This window comes from Lagenorhynchus albirostris, chromosome 8 (assembly GCF_949774975.1).
Source record: "Lagenorhynchus albirostris chromosome 8, mLagAlb1.1, whole genome shotgun sequence".
Classification (NCBI taxonomy): Eukaryota; Metazoa; Chordata; class Mammalia; order Artiodactyla; family Delphinidae; genus Lagenorhynchus; species Lagenorhynchus albirostris.
Window position 1 is genome coordinate 88,182,688 of NC_083102.1, and position 23,301 is coordinate 88,205,988.

At 39.2% G+C, this 23,301-nt stretch overlaps 1 protein-coding gene across 4 annotated transcripts in view; it reads left to right on the forward strand.

Moving 5' to 3' along the window:
* RINT1 (RAD50 interactor 1) overlaps window positions 1-23,301 on the forward strand; it is a 25,350-nt gene continuing 2,049 nt past the window's right edge. The window contains exons 1-12 of one of the 4 annotated variants that reach the window (XM_060157261.1): window positions 1-183; window positions 633-678; window positions 6,791-6,975; window positions 8,808-9,049; window positions 11,578-11,751; window positions 11,850-11,999; window positions 12,612-12,768; window positions 14,516-14,626; window positions 14,725-14,950; window positions 15,485-15,622; window positions 17,121-17,320; window positions 22,657-22,871. In XM_060157261.1, coding sequence (XP_060013244.1) covers window positions 142-183; window positions 633-678; window positions 6,791-6,975; window positions 8,808-9,049; window positions 11,578-11,751; window positions 11,850-11,999; window positions 12,612-12,768; window positions 14,516-14,626; window positions 14,725-14,950; window positions 15,485-15,622; window positions 17,121-17,320; window positions 22,657-22,871 — 1,886 coding nt within the window. In that variant the 5' untranslated portion in view covers window positions 1-141. Of the gene's footprint in view, window positions 184-632; window positions 679-6,790; window positions 6,976-8,807; window positions 9,050-11,577; window positions 11,752-11,849; window positions 12,000-12,603; window positions 12,769-14,515; window positions 14,627-14,724; window positions 14,951-15,484; window positions 15,623-17,120; window positions 17,321-22,656; window positions 22,872-23,301 lie in introns of those variants that run through there. The other 3 variants (XM_060157262.1, XM_060157263.1, XM_060157264.1) reach the window with 3 other exon arrangements.

Consider the following 23,301-nt stretch of genomic DNA (forward strand, 5'->3'; position numbering starts at 1 on the left):
ACCAGAGAGACGGCAGAGGAAGTTGCTGTGGCTCTGGGAGCTACGGTCTCGAAGCCCTACTGGTGTCTGATCACTGGCCGGAGCCGGAGTCCATTGGCCACGCTGGCTGCGCAAGGAGCCGAGGACTCGCGCGGAGGCAGGATGCTCCTGGCCGGCGATTTCGGCAAGGCGCCGGCAACCCGGGTGAGGCGGCCCTTATGGCCCGGGGCGGGGACACTGGTGGCCCAGTGAGGTGGCACAGATCTCCCAGGGGAGGGTGCCTCGATGAAGTGGCCTTGGCGGCCTGGGGACGCGGTTGCGGTGGCCCGGGGGAGATGACTCTTGCAACTCTGGTGAGGTGGCAAAGACTTCCCGGGGGAGGTGGTCCCAGTGCGGTGGCTCTGGTGATCCCGGTGAGATGACACAGGTCATTCTGGGGAGGTGGCCCTGGAGGCCGGGCCTGGAGAGGTGGCAGTGGTGGCCCCAGGGAGGTGGCCCGTTTTAGAACCTCCAGATCCTGACCTCTCAGGAAGGCCCCAGAGGGAGGGGGCTGGGACCTTGTTGTCTTCCAGTGGATGCCCTCTGGGAACCCTGTGCGAGTTCCACCTATCACTTCAGTCTTAATGTGTTTGTCACACCTGATCTCCTTCTAGTGCTGCTCTGAAAACGGTGACCAAAGGAAGAACATCAAGGAGAAAAGTAAGCGGACTCCAAACACCTTAGCACTTTCTACCCAGCCATCTCTCCAAAACTCTGCCCTCAAGGGTCTGCATCGAGAAGGGTCTTAGCCTGTTATCTTTTAGATGAAGCATCTCTTTTTCTCTTTCTGTATTAAATACTGATTATCATCATACACATATTTTTGCCTTTCCGGATGGTAAAATATGGGATGATTTGGAGAAGAGCACTTCCTGTGCCCTACCTAGTGCAGGAACTTCTGTGGTTTCACTCCAGTGCTGCCCTTCATACTGGATTCAGAGTAATTGGGGCCTGCCTGTTACTTCAGTGAAGCATCAACTTATTAAGCATCAGGAATTTCGAGGGGCTAATGATCTAGGAGAGATGACCACCACCTTAGTTGCATTCAAAGGAGTCAAATGATCATTGTTCAGTTGTATTTACCTTCAGTGAATTTGCAGGTAATCGTTGATCTGGGAAGAGCACAACAGATAACTTGGTTCCTGGATCTTGAACTGGATAGGGAAAAGGTCACTATCTCCATTTCCTTCCTAGGACAGGAGCATACACCAGGGGGTGGACATTTGGTATTTTACTTCTATAAGCTAAATGTGGCAAGATTTTGGAAGTCAAGGAATCTTGAGGGCCTTTTGAAGTGAAATTTACTGGGAGAGGAAGCGGGAAGCATGGCACAGCTGTTCCATCAGAGGGTTTTTGGTTCTTCTCGTCACGGCAAATAGTCTGGGAATGAGTAGTAGTAACAGAAAGGGTGCTTGTGTTACCATATTGGCTTTAGGAGTTAGACTTGCCCTTAACATTGCCTGTTGCTGCAAGCTGCCTCAGAAAGAAAGCTCTGAGTACTTCATAGCACTTGACAGTCACAGCTGCCACAAGTTAGCCCCTTTTCCTTAAAGGCTTTGAGAGTACCTCATATCATGCAGTTTAACCCTTCCCATTTCCACCTTTGCCCCATTCAGATGCCTGGGAAGTTGATGCCACTGAGCCGTAGACCCTCCTTTGTTGGCTTGGTCACTTTCTTTCCAATTGGAAGTGCTCTTTACAAAAAATAGAGGAAAGGAGAGCCATTAACCCCCCCCCAAATCACCATTGTGTCATTTTGAAGAATATCATTTGACTAAGAATGTACTATGCTGCATTTAAATGGTTAAATCAAAAGAGTATAATTTTTTGTAAAAGGTGAAGATAGAATTTACTCCCTAAGCTACAGCAAGCTTATCTTCACAAAACATTCCCTCTGCACATAGTCCTGCCTCTGTGTCTGCAGATACACCACACAACTCACATGTTTTATATAAGATAAATTTAAAAAGTCGACATTGTGGGCTTCCCCAGTGGCACAGTGGTTGAGAGTCCAACTGCCGATGCAGGGGACACGGGTTCGTGCCCCGGTCCGGGAAGATCCCACATGCCGCGGAGCGGCTAGGCCCGTGAGCCATGGCCGCTGAGCCTGCGCGTCCGGAGCCTGTGCTCCGTAACGGGAGAGGCCACAACAGTGAAAGGCCCGCGTACCGCGAAAAAAAAAAAAAAATTTATCGGTGGAAGAGCCTGGGCCACTTGACGTGTAGTTCGTGGGTTTTTTTTGTTTTTTTGTTTGTTTGTTTTTCTTTTGGCCACACCCCGAGACATGCGGGATCTAAGTTCCCCGACTAGGGATCAAACCAGTGCCCCCTGCGGTGGAAGCATGGTGTCTTAACCACTGGACCGCCAGTGAAGTCCACAACAGTGAGAGGCCTGCGTACCGCAAAAAAAAAAAAAAAAAAAAAAAAAAAAGGTCAACATTGTGACTCCTGTACTTAATAGTAGATGGAGTCCTGTAGTAATAAAGTTTGATGCAGACCAGCCAATTCTGATCGTATCTGAAGGAGAAGAAAATAAGAATATTGTTTTGAAATTCAGGAAACATGGATTTTAGTCCCATTTACAACCTTGGAGTGTAGGCTGGGCAAATGTTAGAATTTATAGTAGGGAAGTTGAGGCATAGACTCTTACTAGTTTCACGTCTACCTACCAGTGAGCTACTCGTTCTCATTGCATGTGAAGAAGCTTTTAATTCTTATAAATTGAAGAGAACAAAGGAAAATTTGGTTTTTTTAAGGCCTGGGGGAGGGGAACATACACAGTACTAAATACTGGTATATATTAAGTTAATCTCTTGTAGTTACATTTTGCATTTAGGCATATCTTTATCTAGATATTCTTATCTTCATTTTGTCAGAAGTGACTGTTGTTTTTTAATGAGGCTGATTATAACCTCTTGCCTTTCACTGCTGTTTCCTTAAAACTTTATTTTTGAGCAGACTCACAGATACAGAGAACAAACTAGTGGTTACCAGTGGGGAGAGGGAAGCGGGGAGGGGCAATATAGGGGTAGGGGATTTAGAATTACAAACTATTATGTATAAAATAAGCACTGAGTGAAGTAAGTCAGAGAAAGACAAATATCATGTGATATTGCTTATGTATGGAACATAAAGAAATGGTACAAACGAACTTATTTACAAAACAGAAATAGACTCACAGATGTAGAAAACTAACTTATGGTTACCGGGGGGGAGGGGGAGGAAGGGATACGTTGGGAGATTGGGATTGACATATAAACCGTACTATATATAAAATAGATAACTAATAAGGACCTACTGTATAGCACAGGGAACTCTCTCAGTACTCTGTAATGACCTATATGGGAAAGAATCTAAAAAAGAGTGGATATATGTTTATGTATAACTGATTCACTTTGCTGTACACCTGAAACTAATACAACATTGTAAATCAACTATGCTCCAATAAAAATTTTTAAAAAAAGCTATGAGGATATATTGTACGATGTGGGGAATATAGCCAATGTTTTATAATTACAAATGGAGCATAACCTTTAAAAATTGTGAATCACTATACTGTACACCTGTAACATATAATATTGTATAGCAACTATACTTCAATTAAAAAAAAAAAAAAGAAAAACGCTTTATTTTTGGTAAAGAGCCACTTCTACAAGGGCAGCTCCAAGGAAGAACAGAGGTGAAGTCCAACTAGCAGAGCTCTCAGGAGGTTCTGTATTGTTGCCCCAGCTTTATCTCTCATGTACACATCTTGTTTGTTTTTTTGTTTGTTTTGTTTTTTAGAAATTGTTGTAGTCCTTGTAACGAAATATATACTAGTACAGTCAAACTTTTAACAAACCATTAATGGTTTGTTTAGAGACAACCAAATCCTACAGGCAAACCTGAAGTAGAGAAATGCACTGTATGTTCAGGTTTATTCTAATGTTTGGTTTCTATGAACTCTACTCTCTTTTTCTCAGGGCCCTTATTTTATAGTATTTATTTTCATTTGGAGTTCAATGGCTATTACTCTGAATTTTTACAGTATCTTGTTTTTTGTTTGTTTTTTAAATTTCTAGGTACAACTCATCTCTAGGGAGATTAAACCCTGTATGTGGAATCATTCAAGTTGTGGACTTACTAGAGTTGAGCGTGGTTTATTTTTTTATTTAAAAAAATTTTTTTTAAAATTTTGGTTGCGCCAGGTCTTAGTTGCGGCAGGCGGGCACCTTAGCTGCGGCTCACTGGCTCCTTAGCTATGGCATGTGGGCTCCTTAGTTGTGGCATGTGAACTCTCAGTTGTGGTGTGCATGTGGGATCTAGTTCCCTGGCTAGGGATCAAACCCGGGGCCCCTGCATTGGCAGCACAGAGTCTTAACCACTGCACCACCAGGGAAGTCCCTTGAGCGTGTTTAATATCAGGGAACTTAATGGCTGCACAGTGACATGGAGTTACCATTATAAAGTTTGACCCAAACTTCAGGTTTCCTAAACTTTTCAGGAAGAAGGAAACCATAAGTAACCAAAAGGAGTAGCTTACACATGGAAACACACTTCAAAAGGAAGCAGTTCATCTTAGCACATGGGGGTGGGAGTAGGAGAAGGACATGGCAGCCGGCTGTGGGTCTTTGTCAAGAAACTGCTTTGAGCCTTCAGGTTTCTTGGGTTCAGGGCACATTCAGAAAGCCATGCTGGCACAGATCATCAGCAAAAGTGTAGGTAGAGATACTCTGCAAGAGAGGAGCAGTGCTGTTGGCCCACAAATGTAGGACCATGGAAAATAATTTAATTGCCTTTGAAGTGGATTGTTTACTAGAAATTTGTTTTAAGTGTTTTGTTTAAATAAAAATCAGAATTTTTAAATTTATATATTTGAATCTTCCCTCATTCCACAAAGAATTCAAGGTAACTTAAATTGCTTAATTATGTCTTAAATATTCTGGATAGTGGAAGAAGGTATAGACTCCTGCAGAGTGAAAAACTGACTTGTGAACTACAGGAAATGATCGACTTTCAAGCATAGAATAAGGAGTGGACTCTGGGAAATTTCACATACTTGGTGGGATGAGAGCAAAGCTACATAGCGTTCCTGTTTTCACTGGGTATTGTGTGTTCTGCTATAGTACATGTTGCCTCTGCTACCACTTTTCTTAAGAGGGTTCCAAATCACCTGTTTTTGTCATATTTAATAAGTCCAATATGAACTGGCCAATTCTAGTTTATTTGCCATGGGAAGAATCTCACTTTAGATTGTACAATTTAGTGGTTGCATTAGTCATTTTGAGTTTTCCTGGTAATGCGTTTTCTCTCAAATTTCTTTTTTTTTTTTCCGTTTCTGAAATGGACATCTTTTTTTTATAATTAATTTATTTTTATTATTAAAAAAAATTTTTTTTGGCTGTGTTGGGTCTTTGTTGCTGTGCACGGCCTTTCTCTTGTTGTGGCAGGCGGGGGTTACTCTTCGTTGCGGTGGGCGGGCTTCTCATTGCGGTGGCTTCTCTTGTTGTGGAGCACGGGCTCTAGGCGTGTGGGCTCAGAAGTTGTGGCTCATGGGCTTAGTTGCTCTACAGCATGTGGGATCTTCCTGGACCAGGGCTCGAACCTGTGTCCCCTGCATTGTCAGGCGAACTCTTAACCACTGTGCCACCAGGGAAGTCCCTGAAATGGACATCTTTGTACAATCGCTTCTGAAGCTTTTAAAACTCTTTTACTCTTATATCAGGAGGAGTTTTTACTCATTGCTCTCCCTTTCAGATTTTTTTCATATACTTGAGATCTTTCAATACCTTTTTTGTTTCTTTTTTTTTTTAAACATTTTAAAACCAGAGTCCTCCTTTGGTGTTATTCTAGACTATACCATCTGATTCCTTGCAAATTTTGAAAATATATTAATAATTTAATAAAAGCTGCATCAGCAGAATCAGATTTGACCTTTTTCCCCTCAGTAATAAAAGATTCTTAAGATACACAGTTGTCTAGAAAAGTTTAGTTCTGTTTCTAACTGCACTGTCATGCCAACATCTATTGCAACCTGTGGGTACTAGGACAGAGTTTAGTAATTTTTCTTTCACTCAGAATTTCCTAAGCTCTTAAGCATTTTACAGTAGTACTTGATCGATAGATTGCTTTATAGCTATTCATTTGGGTATTTGTGTGTGTGTGTGTGCGTGCGTATGTGTATTTATATGCATATATATACCCATATATATATAAATATATACACTCATCCATTGGTATCCATGGGGCATTGGTTCCAGGACCTCTGCGAATATCAAGATCCCTGGATGCTCAAGTCCTTTATATAAAATGGCATAGTATTTGCCCGTAACCTACACATATCCTCTGTGTGCTTTAAATCATCTCTAGGTTACTTAATGCCTAATGCTAATAATAATAGTTTTGCATACAATGCAAATGCTATGTAAATAGTTACTGGAGCATGGCAAATTCATTTTGCTTTTCGGAACTTTTTGGATTTAAAAAACTTTTTTTTTATCTGCAGTCGGTTGAATTCATGGATGTGGAGGGCTGACTGCTTTATATAAATATATAAAATATAGTGTGTATGTATATATACATATATTCATTTACACACACTATATTCATTAGGGTATTTTTGTGTATGTGTGTATATATACATATACACACAAGTACTATATATACAAAAATGCCATATATAGGTAGTGTTCTTTAACTTTTGAAAGTAGATATGTTGCCTTGTATATCTTTTGCATTTCCTTTAACTCCATAGTACTTGGTGGTGTTGAGTAATTGTTATTCTTTTATTTTAGGTGACATAAATATTGCAGCTGTCGTTGGAAACCAACCAGTCTGTGAAAGTACAGATAACGGTGATCTCCCTTCCTATGTGGCGGTATTTATAGAAAAGGAAGTCGGAAATGACCTTAAATCTTTAAAGAAACTTGATAAACTCATAGAACAGATGACAGAAAGTAAAATGCAGTTAGAAGAACAGGCAAGTATTAAAACTCATTGAAACAATATCAGTACTATACTCATTATAATATAATGTAAATATAACCATTAATATATAGGCATTTTTGAAAATATAGATTGTGACAAACAGTCTAATCATTTAAAACTGCTTAATAGGTTTTAAGGACCTACAATGTGCTAGGTGTTTTACAAATTATGTAAAAGAGAAAGTTCCTACTGATAATGATTTATGTCTGACATTTATGTCTGACATTTTCATACAATGACTTTTAATGTGCTTTTAAAAGTAAATTCATGGGATACCAAAATGTTACAACACTATCATTCCAATTTTTTTATATATGCACACATAGGGAGAAAACATTAAAATAAGTATAACATTATAATAATGGTTATTTCTGGGTGGTTGGTTAATAAGTGATTTATTTTCTTTTTTTCTTCTTTAATAAATTTATTTATTTATTTATTTATTTAGCCTGTGTTGGGTCTTCATTGCTGTGAGCAGGCTTTCTCTAGTTGCAGTGAGCCGGGGCTACTCTTCGTTGCGGTGCTCAGGCTTCTCATTGCGGTGGCTTCTCTTGTTGCGGAGCATGGGCTCTAGGTGCCGGGTTTCAGTAGTTGTGGCACACGGGCTCAGTAGTTGTGGCTCGCGGGCTCTAGAGCTCAGGCTCAGTAGTTGTGGCACATGGGCTTAGTTGCTCCGCGGCATGTGGGATCTTCCTGGACCAGGGCTCAAACCCGTGTCCCCTGCATTGGCAGGCGGATTCTTAACCGCTGTGCCCCCAGGGAAGTCCCACAAGTGATTTCTTTATATCTTTTTGTATTTTCAAGTTTTTTTCTTTTTATAATAAACATATTACCTGAAATAATGTTTTAAAAAATCCAGTGGGGGACTTCCCTGGTGGCGCAAACTTCCCTAAAAATTTCCACCCAACCTGCAAAGGTCTGTGCATGAGCCATGCAAGCACAATTGCCTTGCACCCCAAAACCTTCTACTCAAAATGTGGGAACTTGTAAGAAATGCAGAATCTCAGTCCCTACTTCAGGCCTATTAAGTCTGAATCTGCACTATAACCAGATCTCTAGGTGATTCCTATGCATGTTCAAGTCTGGGAAGCACTGCCTTCGTACACCATTACACCTGGCATCTCTTTTATTGCACTAATCCCACTGTTGAAGGTTTGCCTACATCTCTCTTCCATACCAGCTGAGCTTAAGGGCAGATGCTGTGTCTAATTTATCTGTCAGACCCTAGCACAGTGCCTGGTATAGAGTGTCTAATCAGTGTTGATTAAATTGAAATTCCTTTATAATATTCTTATCATAGTGTACTGATGCCTGATATTTGTATATGTTTTTCCATCTGCTGTAAGAAAAATTTATTTAATAAATATCATATCTAAAGGCATTACCTGGGTATCATCTTACCAAGTCAATAGTTCCTTCTCAATCTGGGCTTAAATCAGAATCACCTGGGGAACTTTTGCAAATAGTTACCCAGACTTTTAGTATCAGAGTCTCATTTGTTTCTGAAAGAAAATTATTAGTAGATAAAGCAGGTAAATGTTCTTTGGCTGGACCCTCTGAAAGTGCTGAGCTTCATGATGGTAGATCCAAAGATGTTTACTGGGGGCCCTCCCTACACACCTCCACATAGAGCATTTCATGTTGAGGTTTGGTTAGTACAGGATGCCGAAACCCAACGTTTCTTTTGAAGCTTTTAAATGACAATTTTCATTTCTATTAGAACAAACATGCATTTTGAAGGTAACTAATAAAAAAGAGAAAAAAATGAGAATCTTATCTGATTGCTGCTGTTTTTTATTTTTTGTTTGTTTTTGGTATGGGCAGGTACTTACAGTTTCATCAGAAATCCCTAAAAGAATTCAGAGTGCCTTAAAAAATGCAGAAGAATCAAAGCAATTCCTTAATCACTTTCTGGAGCAAGAAAGCCATCTCTTCAGTTCCATTAACAGCCATCTGCTGACTGCACAGCCCTGGATAGAAGATCTCGGAGCCATGATTAACCAAATTGAAGAGATTGAACGGCATCTTGCTTATCTTAAATGGATTTCACAAATTGAAGAACTGAGGTAAAATAGGCCTCCTTGTTCTCATAATTATTATTTTCCTTTGAGGCTATGTCTTAGAGAGTACGTGCATGCCATTAAATAATTGAGTTAATTAAAGATTATAATAATGTGATTTTACCAGTTACGAAAATAGCATTATGATAATGATTCTTTTCCTTTATTATGAATGAACATAAACTTTTAAGGGAGCTTAATTTGCGTTTGAAAGAAAGTAATCCAAGTAAAAAGTTTTAAGTCCTATAGTTATATTGTGAACACATGATAAAAATGATTATAATGCCATCTCATCAGTGTGGTAATATTCCTCTTTTACCTTTTAGAGACGGTCACTTAATGAAATGGATTGCTTTCTCTATAATTTGAATTTTTTTCAGTGGGTATTACCTAAGAAGAGCTACACAGTATTTATTATTAGATGAAAAACAGAGTCCTGCTGCTTTTGAATAGGGGAAAATAAAGAAATACAGTGGACACCTGAACAACGCAGGGGTTAGGAGCATCAGCTCTCCTCAGCTGTCAAATCTGCATCCAACTCATAGTCAGCCCTCTGTATCCACGATTCCTCCCTATCCTTAGCTCCACATTCACGGATTCAACCAACCAGGGATTGTGTACTACTGTAGTATTTACTACTGAAAAAAATCAGTGTATAAGTGGACTCGTGCACTTCAAACCCATGTTCCTCAAGGGTCTATTGTAACTCTTTTTGAATTAAATACATATCACTGGTAGTTGATTGTGAGTGTCTGGTATTGCCTTTCAAACAAGCTATATTAACATTTCTGCCTACATTGGTAGATTTTTTGGTTTCATGATTTAAATTCTGAAAATAGCTATAAAAGACAAAATCTGGGGACTTCCCTGGTGGCGCAGTGGTTAAGAAGCCACCTGCCAATGCAGGGGACAGGGTTCGTGCCCTAGTCTGGGAAGATCCCACATGCTGCAGAGCAACTAAGTCCCTGCGCCACAACTACTGAGCCTGCGCTCTAGAGCCCACGAGCCACAACTCCTGAGGCCGCGTGCCACAACTACTGAAGCCCATGCACCTAGAGCCCGTGCTCCGCAACGAGAGAAGCCACCACAATGAGAAGCCCTCGCACTGCAACGAAGAGTAGCCCCCGCTCACCACAACTGGGGAGAAGCCTGCACGCAGCAATGAAGACCCAACACAGCCAATAAGTAAATAAATAAATGAAAAATTTAAAAAACAAGACAAAATCTGTTAAAAAACTTAGTAAGAATGACTAGGAAAGGAGAAGAACGAAAAATGAGAGAATGAGCCTAGGGGAAGGCCAAAAGGGCTGTCAGAAATAGAATAATACACACATGAGATTAGTATGATTGTTGAGGCCTGAAGCAGTGATGGTGGAAAACAAAGGCCGCTCGTGTTGGAGGGAGAAGGGAAAGTACTAGTGCATAGTGGAGATGGGCAGGGTGGCAGTACACATTCCTGCGCTTGAGGGTGCTGTGCCCACCCAGCAGCGTAACCGAAGCGTGGCACTCAGCAGGGGATGAGAGTCCCAGCTTACTCTCACCTAGCAAAGTGGCCAGGCCTGGGTAGGATGTACACAGGCTGCCTAGAGGGAGAGCACTTTCGACCCCTGAACTGAGATTAATTATTGAAAAGGTTAAATTTTGTTCCTATTCTGGCTTAAGATATGGAATGTTATTTTCATCAAAAGAAACATTTCAGTTTTAAATGTTTTGTTTTATTTAGCCAATATGCAAAATGGTAGTCATGGGCTGAATGAATCCTGAAGATAGGTTGTATTTGGCTTCTTTTAAAGAATTTGATTAATTGGTTTGATTTTACATGGAAATCTTGATTTCTGGATTCTCTTGAAAAATTTTAAGATTTGGCTACATTGGACCTACACTCCAGTGTGGCAGCACTTGGCTGGAGCCTTAGGATGGGGTATGTGCTTTTTAGCTTGTCCTAGTCCCCGCCCACTTTGCTTTTTTCATTTACTGTGCCCATCAGGCCTTGCGAGGCATTTGAGTTTGCTACCCTTGCTGTAGAGCTTACCTTAAATTTTGTCTGCAACTTGGCTAACAGTAACTTGAAAGGACTAGACTCTGAGGTGCCACCTCCCTAAGTTTCCTATAATCCAGTTTAGCTGGGCAAAGTAGGTAAAAATTGAAGTCTACCATATTTGACCTTACCAGATGCCACCCACATTCTCCCCTTTGGATTAAGATATGACAGACTTCTGTCAAAGACAGATTTATTAGAAATGAGTGGTGCCTGAGGGAATGTGACAAAGGAAAATTCTTTTACCTTGGGAGGGGTGGGAAGGGAAAGGTGGAGGGAGGTATCCTGAACACAGGCCACTGTTCTTAGAAGGATGCTGAATTTGAGGACTCCAGGCTCCCAGAGACTTGCGTATCAGGTAAAAAAGCCACTACAAGGTGGCGCTTCCTTCTTTCTTGGATGTAGCTTTATAAAGCAGGAGGAAACAGCAGTTTTTCCACATTTGGAATTATTGTGGACAAACTGTCTTTACAGTTTGTTTTGCCTTGTTTTGCAGTGATAACATTCAGCAGTATCTGATGACCAATAATGTCCCAGAGGCAGCTTCTACTCTGGTCTCTATGGCAGAACTTGACATCAAGCTTCAGGAATCATCCTGTACTCATCTTCTTGGTTTCATGAGAGCCACTGTTAAATTCTGGCATAAAATTCTCAAGGACAAGCTTACAAGGCAAGAAATTTATCCATATTTCATGGTAATTGCTTTCAGATGGATATTTGGTGCTCACGGTATTTTACTGTAATATTTGTGTCACTTTTCTGTTACAGTGACTTTGAGGAAATTTTAGCACAGCTTCATTGGCCATTCATCGCACCCCCTCAGTCTCAAACTGTTGGCATAAGTCGACCAGCCAGTGCCCCTGAGATATACAGTAACTTGGAGACACTATTTTCTCAGCTCCTGAAACTACAAACCTCGTATCTTTGTTGGAGTTAAAACTCACTAAAATTTCTTTTTTCTAGAGTGGATTTGTGGCCAGAGAGTAAAGTGACCAGAGAGTAAAGCTTTCTGAAAGTGGCCAGGGAGTAGTGGGTTTGGACTTGATCTCTGTATTCCCATGGACTGTTCTCCTTCCACATAAATTGCATGTGGGTGGGAGGGCTGTGAGGAGTTCTGAAATGCATGACTGTAAAAGTTTGCATCACATATAGGTCTCATGGGACAATCAAAAAAATGGGCAATTGGGAAGAAACCTTAGTAACTTAGTACTAATTTAATAGCACGATTACTTGAATATGTTTCCTTACTACTTATTATTCTTTATTTTAGGAAAGACAGATTAATTCTAATAACATTTTTCATGTACTTTTTACTGAAGTCATGTAATGTAAAGTTAGACTACATATTATCTGTATTATAATTAATTTTACTTAGTATCATATATGTCTCTTGGAAAAATGTGTGTATACATATACGTGTGTGTGTATATACATACACATACGTATGTGTGTATACATACATATACGTGTGTGTGTGTATATACACACATATACATATGCTTTTCTTTTTCCTTGACTTGACTATGTCAGAGATGAATTACTTACTGAGACAAAACAACTTCCAGAAAAATACTCTCTTCCTGCATCCCCTGCTGTCATCCTGCCCATCCAGATTATGCTGACTCCCCTTCAAAAGAGGTTCAGGTATCACTTCAGAGGGAACCGACAAACTAATGTTATAAGCAAGGTGTGCTTTGCCAATTCTTGCCCTTGGTTTTTATTAATAGCAAATGTTAAGGCTTTCTGTACTTCTGCTGCTTTGAGTTAAAATCTGATTCTATTCACATTTCTGTTTTTCTCTGAAGAGCTAAATTCCTGTTTTGCCACTACCCTTTATAGATATATTTTGGGACTTGTGTTGATTTGTTGTAGGAATCAGCTCACTCACTAGCACATCATCTGACCAGTTTCTGAAGTTTCCCCTGGGGTATGCTGTAGCATTTGCTGTGGCACTTTTTACAACTGGCTCTACATGTGTTCCACTGTGCAGATTGCTCCTTCAGGTTTATAAATATATCAGAAAGAAAAGTGAGAATCAAAAGATAGTAGAGCATTAGTTTTTGAGTAGAAGTGCTGATGCTAAAATGATTTGTAGCTGTGTAAGACAAAGTATGGGGATAAGTGACAGGAATGGCTTTGAGGAAATTATCACCAACATTTTAGTTGAGGGACTATACCCATGTGTACTGGGCATACTGTTGAGATTTTTTTCTTTAATTTGATCAGAAAAACAATCACTGACAACGGTTTTCAATGAAATTTGATTGAATTTGTTGAGAATTATAACCTTGGGAGTTGCTAGGGGGTGGATACTATTCTTGAGTCTTGCTACATCTAATGCAGTGCAAGTAGCAGAGGGATTCGGTAAGTTTTTTTTTTTTTGTAATAGGGTCATGTTTTATTTTTAAAATATATATTCTTAATTTCTCGGTGTTTTGAAGTAAATGTTATTAAATGCCAGATTACACCAGGCATTGTATGTGTCATCTATAAATGAGTTTATAGGCTTTATAGAATATTAAAGGAATCAAGGGATAGGCAGTTACATCTGTATAGGAAGGGAGTAGAGTGACAATGGATTTCTGGTTCTTAAATTCAGCTTGTTCTTTTGTACTTCATGGGTCTCCTCCTTTTTTGGATGGGGTGTTGGTGGAAAGAAAAGTAGAACCTGTTAGTAAGTGTAAGTGAGACAAAACAATAAACCTAAACTGTAGAGAGGCAGTGATCATTTGAAGTAAGAAAATTGTGAGTTATATTGTTGCTTCCTGAAGTGTGGTTCCAGTGGTCCTAGTACTATGACATGAAGCCTGAACTATGCAGCCCCCGAGAGTAGCTACTGCCCCTTTTTCATTTCTGTATTCCCAGCATCTAGCACACAGCAGGGTTTTACCTTTCAGTAAATGTTTTAGAATTCCTGTCCAGCAAAACTTGGAAGGTTTATAGAATCATCTCTAGGGACAGTTTAAAAAGCTGCATACTTATATTACTCTTCTATAATTATACCTGTTTTAAAGCATTTGTATTTCTTGTAATGCAGACCAGCCAAATTTTTTTTCCTAATTTAGGTTTTGAAAAAACAAAACAGAAGATGGTCATGTTTAGAAATTATTTTGGAATGTTATTTCAAAAAAATATATAATATTTATACTTTACATATTTCTAAAGTACTAGGTTTTAAATATTTATGGCATTGTAAATTTATGAGTTTACTGACATAAGCCACATTATTGAAATTTATTGGGAGTACATTGGGAAACATTTGATTATTAAGCCTTGCATGAATTTAAAGTTCAGAGTAGAAACTGTGCTCTTACATATAGGAATTTTCAACTAATTTTTGTAAGTACTGTGTGTCTACAATAAATAGAGACATTTAACTGTAACTTTGCAGTTGGAATGACTTAAGAATTCAAACTGTTTACCTCCTTCCTCAGCCCGAATGGTACTTGGCTCAGGTACTTATGTGGATTGGGAACCACACTCAGTTTCTGGATGAGAAGATTCAGCCAATATTAGACAAAGTAGGCTCTTCGGTGAATGCAAGGGTAAGAGACTTTGTCCAAAGCATTTCCGTTTTAGAGTTGTAGGTGTCCATGAATAACTTGTCATTTTCATTACCTTATGCTTATGTATATTTTTGTAGCTTGAATTTTCTCGGGGCCTTATGATGCTGGTTCTTGAAAAGTTAGCTGCTGATATTCCTTGTCTGCTCTATGATGACAGTCTCTTCTGTCATTTGGTGGATGAGGTGCTTTTGTTTGAAAGAGAACTACACAGCGTTCATGGCTATCCCAGCACTTTTGCTAATTGTATGCATATTCTGTCAGAAGAGACCTGTTTTCAGAGATGGTTGACTGTGGAGAGAAAATGTAAGTGCTCACGTGGCTGTGGGGTGGGGAGAGATGCCTCTTTTTGCGTATATAAGTTTTCTCCAGTTCTGGGTAGAAACTAGAGCCATCTATATTTTTCTTGGTTAGGGTTTACCAAGTTGCCTTCAGAGATCATCTTATTTTCTTTTCTTCCCATCAAGCTTCAGTTTTTCCCAGAATTGCACTCTACAGGTTTCTAGGGTAGAATATTCAAGCCAGTACAGTATATAGTTAACTGTTTTATAGATTTTACGTATAGTATTTCTGTTCTTGCTGGAATCATATTGGATGTGGCTTGTCTAGTGAGTGTAACTATTTTGAAGATTTGGGGTAGGTACGGCAGGGAGAAGTAAAATATCTTATTTAACCCTAGAATAGAGCACGTTAAATATAGTACAACTAGTAGGAGGTTATAGATTTATTTTTTCATGAAAAGTTACCATTCCTAAGAGATTATGAGTTGAAAGATTAGGAATTTGTAATGTAACAATCTGTAACTAGTTGTTTGACATAATCCTTTTTCCTGCTTATCAGTTGCTCTTCAAAAAATGGACTCAATGCTCTCGTCAGAAGCTGCCTGGATATCCCAATATAAGGATATCACTGATGTGGATGAGATGAAAGTTCCAGATTGTGCAGAGACGTTTATGACACTACTCTTGGTTATAACTGGTAAGTATAGTCTTTTAAGATACAACTTTGTTTTTTTTTAAAAGTACTGACTCTCAACAGACTTGTGGTTGCCAAGGGGTGGGGGGGGGTGGGGGGATGGATTCCATTATGTGATAAACCATAATGGAAAAGAATATGAAAAAGAATGTATATATGTATAACTGAGTCACTTTGCTGTATAACAGAAATTAAATACAACGTTGTAAATCAACTATACTTCAATACATAAAATTTTAAAAAGTCAATGAAAGTACTGATTCTTCACATGGTACTTTTCAAGTAGTTTGACAAAATATATAGTGGTTATTGTAATACCTTCAAATTCAGTTTCTATTTTGGCAGAACTCTAGCACAGCATTCCAGCTTTTAGATTTTTAGTAATCTAAATAAGATCTTAAACATTAGTTTCCATGAGGGGAAAATTCCTGAATCGTTACATAAAAACAAGTAAGAATTTAATTTTATTACCTGAAATCTCTTGCCTTTCAACTTTTTGAGTGTCTTCAGTAAATGGTGATTGACCTAAATTTTATATATTATTTTCTTCACCTCGATATATCAAAGATTGTAGAACAGTAAAATAATAAAGTAACTTTAGGGATTGGAATAGTAATAGGACCTCTTCTTATGGTGCAAGAATGTTCTGGCTGGAGGGTGGCCCAGCCGCCTCTAGCCCTGGTTTGTCTGCAGCCATCCACGTTGCCCCAGGGCACTGCAGGCCTGCTGGTTCTCCAGGTGCCACTGAGCCCTCACTGCCATTATCCTCCAGTGTCTTGTCCATTGCTTGGGGCTGTCTAGTAACCTGAAGAGGTGTCATTCCAGGCCAGTCAGTAAATTCTATATTCTAACTGTAAGAAAGATATGAAAAACACTAAAATACAAAAAAATTTAGCAAAACTGATTAAAAAAATTTTATTATGGAAATTTTCTAATATATATAAAAGTAGCATATCGAACCCTCAGGTATCTGTTACTAAGGTTTAAAACTATCACTTTTCTATTATGTGTTTTTCTCCCCCCAAAATCCAGATTTTTTCCCCTGAAGTATTTTAGAGAACATTTCAGACATCTTAGCATTTCACCTATAAATCCTTAACTATGTATCTCTTTTAACCTACCCTAGTTCCTCCTTTCTTTTTTAAAAAATGTCATTTATTTGTTGAAGAAATAGAATAGTTTTGGTATATAACTTTCTCATATGCCTTTTTAAAATATTGAGATATAACTTTTTAAATTGCAGTATAGTTAATTTACAATGTGTTAGAAGCATAACTCATATACAGTGAAATGCATAGATCTTTAGTGTACAGATCAATGAGTTTTGACAAATACCAATACTTGGGAAACCCACGTACTTAGAGAGTTTAGAAATGGATCCATACTTGAATGGTCAATCGATTTTTGACAAAGGCACCAAAGCCAGTCAGTAGGAAAAACCTATAACTATGTCATGGATGGTACCATAAACCTTCATATGTCTTGTTAACTTTCTCCACAGACAGATATAAAAATCTTCCCACAGCTTCCAGAAAGCTGCAGTTCCTGGAGTTACAGAAGGACTTAGTAGATGATTTTAGGATACGATTAACTCAGGTGATGAAAGAAGAGACTAGAGCTTCCCTTGGCTTTCGATATTGTGCAATTCTTAATGCCGTGAACTATATCTCAACAGTACTAGCAGATTGGGCTGACAATGTTGTAAGTTAATCTTTTATATTAAGTAATATATTAGTAACTTCAGCAGTTTTGCCTTTTGAAATCTGTTGAATCTGTAGCAAGCAAGTTAGGCAGAATCACAGTTGGGCCAAACTTAGGAGGTGTGATTAAAGTACATATTTTTCTCATTCAAGTCTCAAACGGTTAAATAATCCTGATATTTTAATCACTGGAGAAGCCATCTTTTCGTGAAATTGTTGTTTATAAAGTGAACCATTTTCCTTTTTTAGACTCTGAACTTGGTAAATGTCATGAATAGTAATTGCCATCTCGCGAAAAGCTAAGATTGTGTAATGGTTTCAAAATCAATAAAGTTCAAGACTTTAAGGAAAATAAAAGAATAACATTTGATACCTTTTTAGTGCCTTCGAAACATAAATTATGAAACCATAAAAACAGAAACATTTTTTAACCTATTTCATACATTAAAAAATTATTTAATACTTTATTTTCAAACATATTCAAGAGTGAATAGAATGGTAAAACGAACTCCCATGTGCCTATCACCCAGCTTTTTTTTTTTTTTTTTTTAAATTTGGCTGTGCCACATGGCATATGGGATCTCAGTTCCCCAACCAGGGATTGAACCCGCACCCATCCTGCATTGGAAGTGTGGACTGGACTACCAGGGAAGTCCTCACCCAGCTTCTTATACCAACTGTGTTTCATTTAAACCTTTGCTCTACCCCCATGTGTGATTATTTTGAAGTAGATCTCAGATACATTTCGTGGTAAATATTTTCATATGTATCTCTAAAAGATAAGAACACCTTTTTTAAAAACACACCACCAGGGGACTTCCCTGGTTGTCCAGTGGTAAAGAATCCGCCTTCCAGTGCAGGGGACGCGGGTTCAATCCTTGGTTGGGGAACTAAGATCCCGCATGCCGCGGGGCAACAAAGCCCGCGTGCCACAACTATTGAGCTTGCATGCCTCAATGAGAGAGCCCGCATGCCGCAACTACAGAGCCCACATGCCCTGGAGCCCGCACACCACAACTAGAGAGAAAAAACCCGCACGCCACAACTAGAGAGGAGCCCGCGTGCTGCAATGTAAGATCCCGCATGCCCCAACTAAGACCTGATGTAGCCAAAATAAATAAATAAATAAATATTTTTTTAAAAATACCGTTATCACATCCAAAAAAAATTAACTAATTTCTTACCCTGGAAGGTATATTTTAAATAAATCTAAAAATCAAACCCTGTATTTAGTAACAAGTACTGTGAAAGGCCTATTTACCTCCAAGGATTTTACTTATCCTTCCTTTCTCCATGCAGAGTCCATGTGTTGGCAGATTTGATCTGCCGAAATATAATTAACTAGTACTTTAGTTTTACTCTTTTTATTAATCCAAGGAATATATTGGTGATCAGGGCTTTTGGTAACCAGATTTTCTAATATGTACTTCCAACTAAAAGTGAAGAAACTTAATTAGTCTTTATAGCCTTAACATAAATAGATTAATTCCTTTAGCTGTTTTAGATATTAAAATGATTGCAGAGGGCCTCCAAGACCTCCTTTTTTTTTTTTTTTTTTTTTTTGCGGTACGCGGGCCTCTCACTGTTGTGGCCTCTCCCATTGCGGAGCACAGGCTCCAGACGCGCAGGCTCAGCGGCCATGGCTAACGGGCCTAGCCGCTCTGTGGCATGTGGGATCTTCCCGGACTGGGGCACGAACCCGTGTCCCCTGCATCGGCAAGCGGACTCTCAACCACTGCGCCACCAGGGAAGCCCCAAGACCTCCTTCTTGGACAGGGTGTTCTCAGGTTAGGAATCACTGTTCTAAGATCATATGTGTGGATACAAAAATCCAGCAAGGCCCATGAAGTACATTTCATGGCAGAAAGCATTAACACAGGATTAAGATGACCATAAAACAGTAAAATATACATTTAATGGTGAAAAAACTATACTGAGTATAATGAATATGAAGACACATTATAAATATAAGTATTATGTGTATAATTGTGTCATTAAATGAAAGTAGGAAAATAAAACAACTATAATTTTAACTAAAGACTTAAAAACATCCCTTTTAAAATGTGATAAAGTGGGAACTGAATAATTACAGAGTTAAATAATTAGAAAGACTGATTAACTGGAGATTGGTGGTAAGTCCACAGTATACTAAGGGAAACACAATTTTTGAGTGTGTCCAGCTGAGTCACAAATATGAATGAAGGTAAATTAAAATTTCTATACATTGTCAAATCTTAATGTAATAAAACAAAAAATAAAAGCAGAAATGAAATATAGCCACACACAGGCATTTAAAATATTCAATGCCTGAGTTAGAAAGTCTAGAAAACATGACAAGAATGTATTTTAAATTATGAATTTACGATAAAAAATTACATACTGCTAGCACATTATATAGAAGATATTTTCCTTTACTGTGAAAGAAAAAACAAAATGAAAAAGTCTTTATCAGGGTAATAAGCCAAAAATATAGGAAACAAAAATAAATATACTAATAACAGATACAAACAAGATAAATATCTAATAAACACAATCATAGTTTACTCTAATCTGGACTCTTTGGTTGGGACTTTGTAATTACTTAAAGCCTTTTCTACAAAAATGTTAACTGAAATACATGTGCATATCATTCTGCTGAGCAAGGAAAATAATCATTTCATAAAATGAATATAAGTGGAGTGTAATGATGAATGCATCTATCTTTATAAAGTCACCTAATCAGAATACATTCATTCATTATGTACTTTTATGTGTCATGTTCCTAATTTTAGTAAGTGCTTTTATTCACTCACCCCACCACAGCGCTCCATTTTCTGCTAAGCTTTTTCGTGAAACAAATTGTCATTCTTGCTGCTTATGCCAGTGATTTTAATAAGAGACTCATTCAGGACCACATGTTTAGCTTCAATGAAATATTTGTGGAACATCATTAACTACTTTACTCAGTGCCATAGTCTGTTAACAAAGATGAATTGGCCATCATCCCTAGCCTTAGAAAATTTATAATCTGATAGAAAATTTATAATCTGATACTGAATTAACTGGGTCCTTCTGTCAAGAGAGAAATAACCAAATTTTAGAGTTGACTCTTCAAGTCATGAATGAATTTTGTGTTTGGTATGTTACTATGGTACAAATTCTGTTTAACATCAAAACTCATTTACGGCTTCCCTGGTGGCGCAGTGGTTAAAAATCCGCCTGCCAATGCAGGGGACACGGGTTCAATCCCTGGTCTGGGAAGATCCCACATGCCGTGGAGCAACTAAGCCTGTATGCCACAAATACTGAGCCTGAGCTCTAGAACCCACAAGCCACAACTACTGAGCCCACGTGCCACAACTACTGAGCCCACGTGCCACAAATACTGAAGCCTGTGCGCCTAGAGCCCATGCTCCACAACAAGAGAAGCCACGACTATGAGAAGCCCGCGCACGCAATGAAGAGTAGCCCCTGCTCACCGCAAGTAGAGAAAGCCAGCACACAGCAACGAAGACCCAACACAGACAAAAATAATTAATTAAAAAATCATTTAATCACATTCACAGTCCTTCAGCCTGTGAATGCTCTAAATAAAAATCATGTAAGCTCTTGTATTACACAGAAAAAAGTAGAGTTCACCTTCCATTCATTTAGATTCTCCACTAACAGCTGTCTGTCCATTGCCAGACTGTGCTAAGCCTGACATAACCCAGCCATTCAGAATTAGGAATGTTTCAGTCATAGGTGACAGAAACCCAGATTCACGCTGGCCTAAGTAGGGGAGTGCGGTGGCGTGAGGAGGTGAGGAATTTGTGTAACTGAAAGGATTAGGCAGGGCTGCTCTGAAGTTGTTCATTCCTGGCTTCACTCGTAGGCCGGCTCTGGTAAGTATGACCATGGGTGGCTCCAGGCTTCCATGGTCCATGAGCAGGCTCAAAAGGACACTGCCACTTCCCTGCCAGCTTCAGCAGAAATGCCAAGATGGCCTCTCACATGTCATCCCTGAACAATCCCTAGTAGCCATGCCCAGTCTCCTCTTAATAGACATTCAGGTTGTTTTTAACGTTTTGCTAATTACCCACAGCGTTGTTTTCCTGTAGGGCAGAAAGAATAATACTAATTCTACCTAAAATAATACTGTACAAAAATGACATTTTAATTCTCTTAACTCATATATCTTCTAGGTTTACTACAGCTCTCAATCTGTATCTAGAAAAACATGAGCACTTAAAGAAGGTAGCCGTTAGGGGAATGCAAATCAAAACCACAAAGCCACTTCATACAAACTAGGATGGCTGTAATAAAAAAGACGCAGTAACAGTTATTAGCATGACGTGGAGAAATCTGAACCCTCACTCACCACTGATGGGAATGTAAAATGGTACAGTTGCTGTGGAAATAGTCTGGCAGTTCCTCAAAAGGTTAAACACAGATTTACTATAGGATCCTGCAATTCTACTCCTAGGTATATATCCAAGAGAAATGAAAACGTATGTTTGTGCAGAAACTGTACACAAATGTTCATAGCAGTATTATTCATAAAAGTGTAAACAACCCAAATGTCCGTCAACTAATGAATGGGTAAATATAATGGAATATCATTTGGCTATAAAAAGAAATGAAATACTGATATATATTACAACATCGTTGAACCTTGAAAACATTATACTAAGTGAAAGAAGCTAGTCACAAAGAACCATAGGTTGTATGAATCCATTTATATGAAGTGTCCAGAACAGGCAGGTCTAGAGACAGAAAGGAGATTCGTGGTTGCCCAGGAACAAGGTGGGGGTGGGGTGGGGAACCACTAGGAGGGGGTTGGGGGATGATGGCAGAGAGTGTGAGATTTCTTTGTGGGGTAATGAAAACGTTCTAAAATTGTGGTGACAGATGCACAACTCTGAATGTACTAAAAGCCACTGAACTGTATACTTTATTTTTTTAAATTTCTTTATGGCTGTGTTGGGTCTTCACTGCTGCACATGGGCTCTCTCTAGTTGTGGCGAGTGGGGGTTTCTCATTGAGGTTGCTTCTGTTGTTGCAGAGCATGAGCTCTAGGCACGCCAGCTTCAGTAGTTGTGGCACGTGGGCTCAGTAGTTGTGGCTCATGGGCTCTTGAGCTCAGGCTCAGTAGTTGTGGCGCACGGGCTTCATTGTTGCGCGGTACTGTGGGATCTTCCTTGACCAGGGCTCGAACCTGTGTCCCCTGTGTTGGCAGGTGGATTCTCATCCACTGCTCCACCAGGGAAGTCCCCAAACTGTATACTTTAAATGGGTGAATTGTACGGTACATGAGTTACATCTCAAGCTGTTAAAAAAAAAGGTATCTTAAACATGCTAACATATTTTTGCTTTCAGTTCTTTCTACAACTTCAACAGGCAGCATTGGAAGTCTTTGCAGAGAATAACACTCTCAGTAAATTGCAGCTGGGGCAACTGGCCTCTATGGAGAGCTCTGTCTTTGATGACATGATTAACCTGTTAGAGCGTTTAAAGCATGACATGCTGACCCGGCAAGTAGACCATGTTTTTAGAGAAGTTAAAGATGCTGCAAAACTGTATAAAAAAGAAAGGTAAGTCCTCTGTACTTTCTTATAAGTCAACTCTCAACTCCAGTTTGATAGAAGTTAAAAGGTGACATGCAGTCAGATTTCCAAAGTGTCTAGATAGCACAGAGCTTGGCCTGTTGCACTCCAGACTTTTAACTGTTTCTAAAATATATTCAGACATTCTTAATCAGAATAAACTGATCATAACTTAACCTTCAGATGTGTCTGTAAGTCCAGCGAGCTGGTGTCTGGCATGGGGCCGAATGCCTAGCCTGTCACCCATTGACAAAGCAAGGTGCTGCTGTAGTACCTGTGCATGCCTGTGCTATAGTTTAGTCCACTCTCATGATTCCTGTGACATCTGTTACCTCCCAGACGGTGAGCTTCTTGAGTGCAGGCAATGTCTGTCCTAGCAGTCCTGTCACACAGAGGACTTGTTATCAGTTTGGAAGTG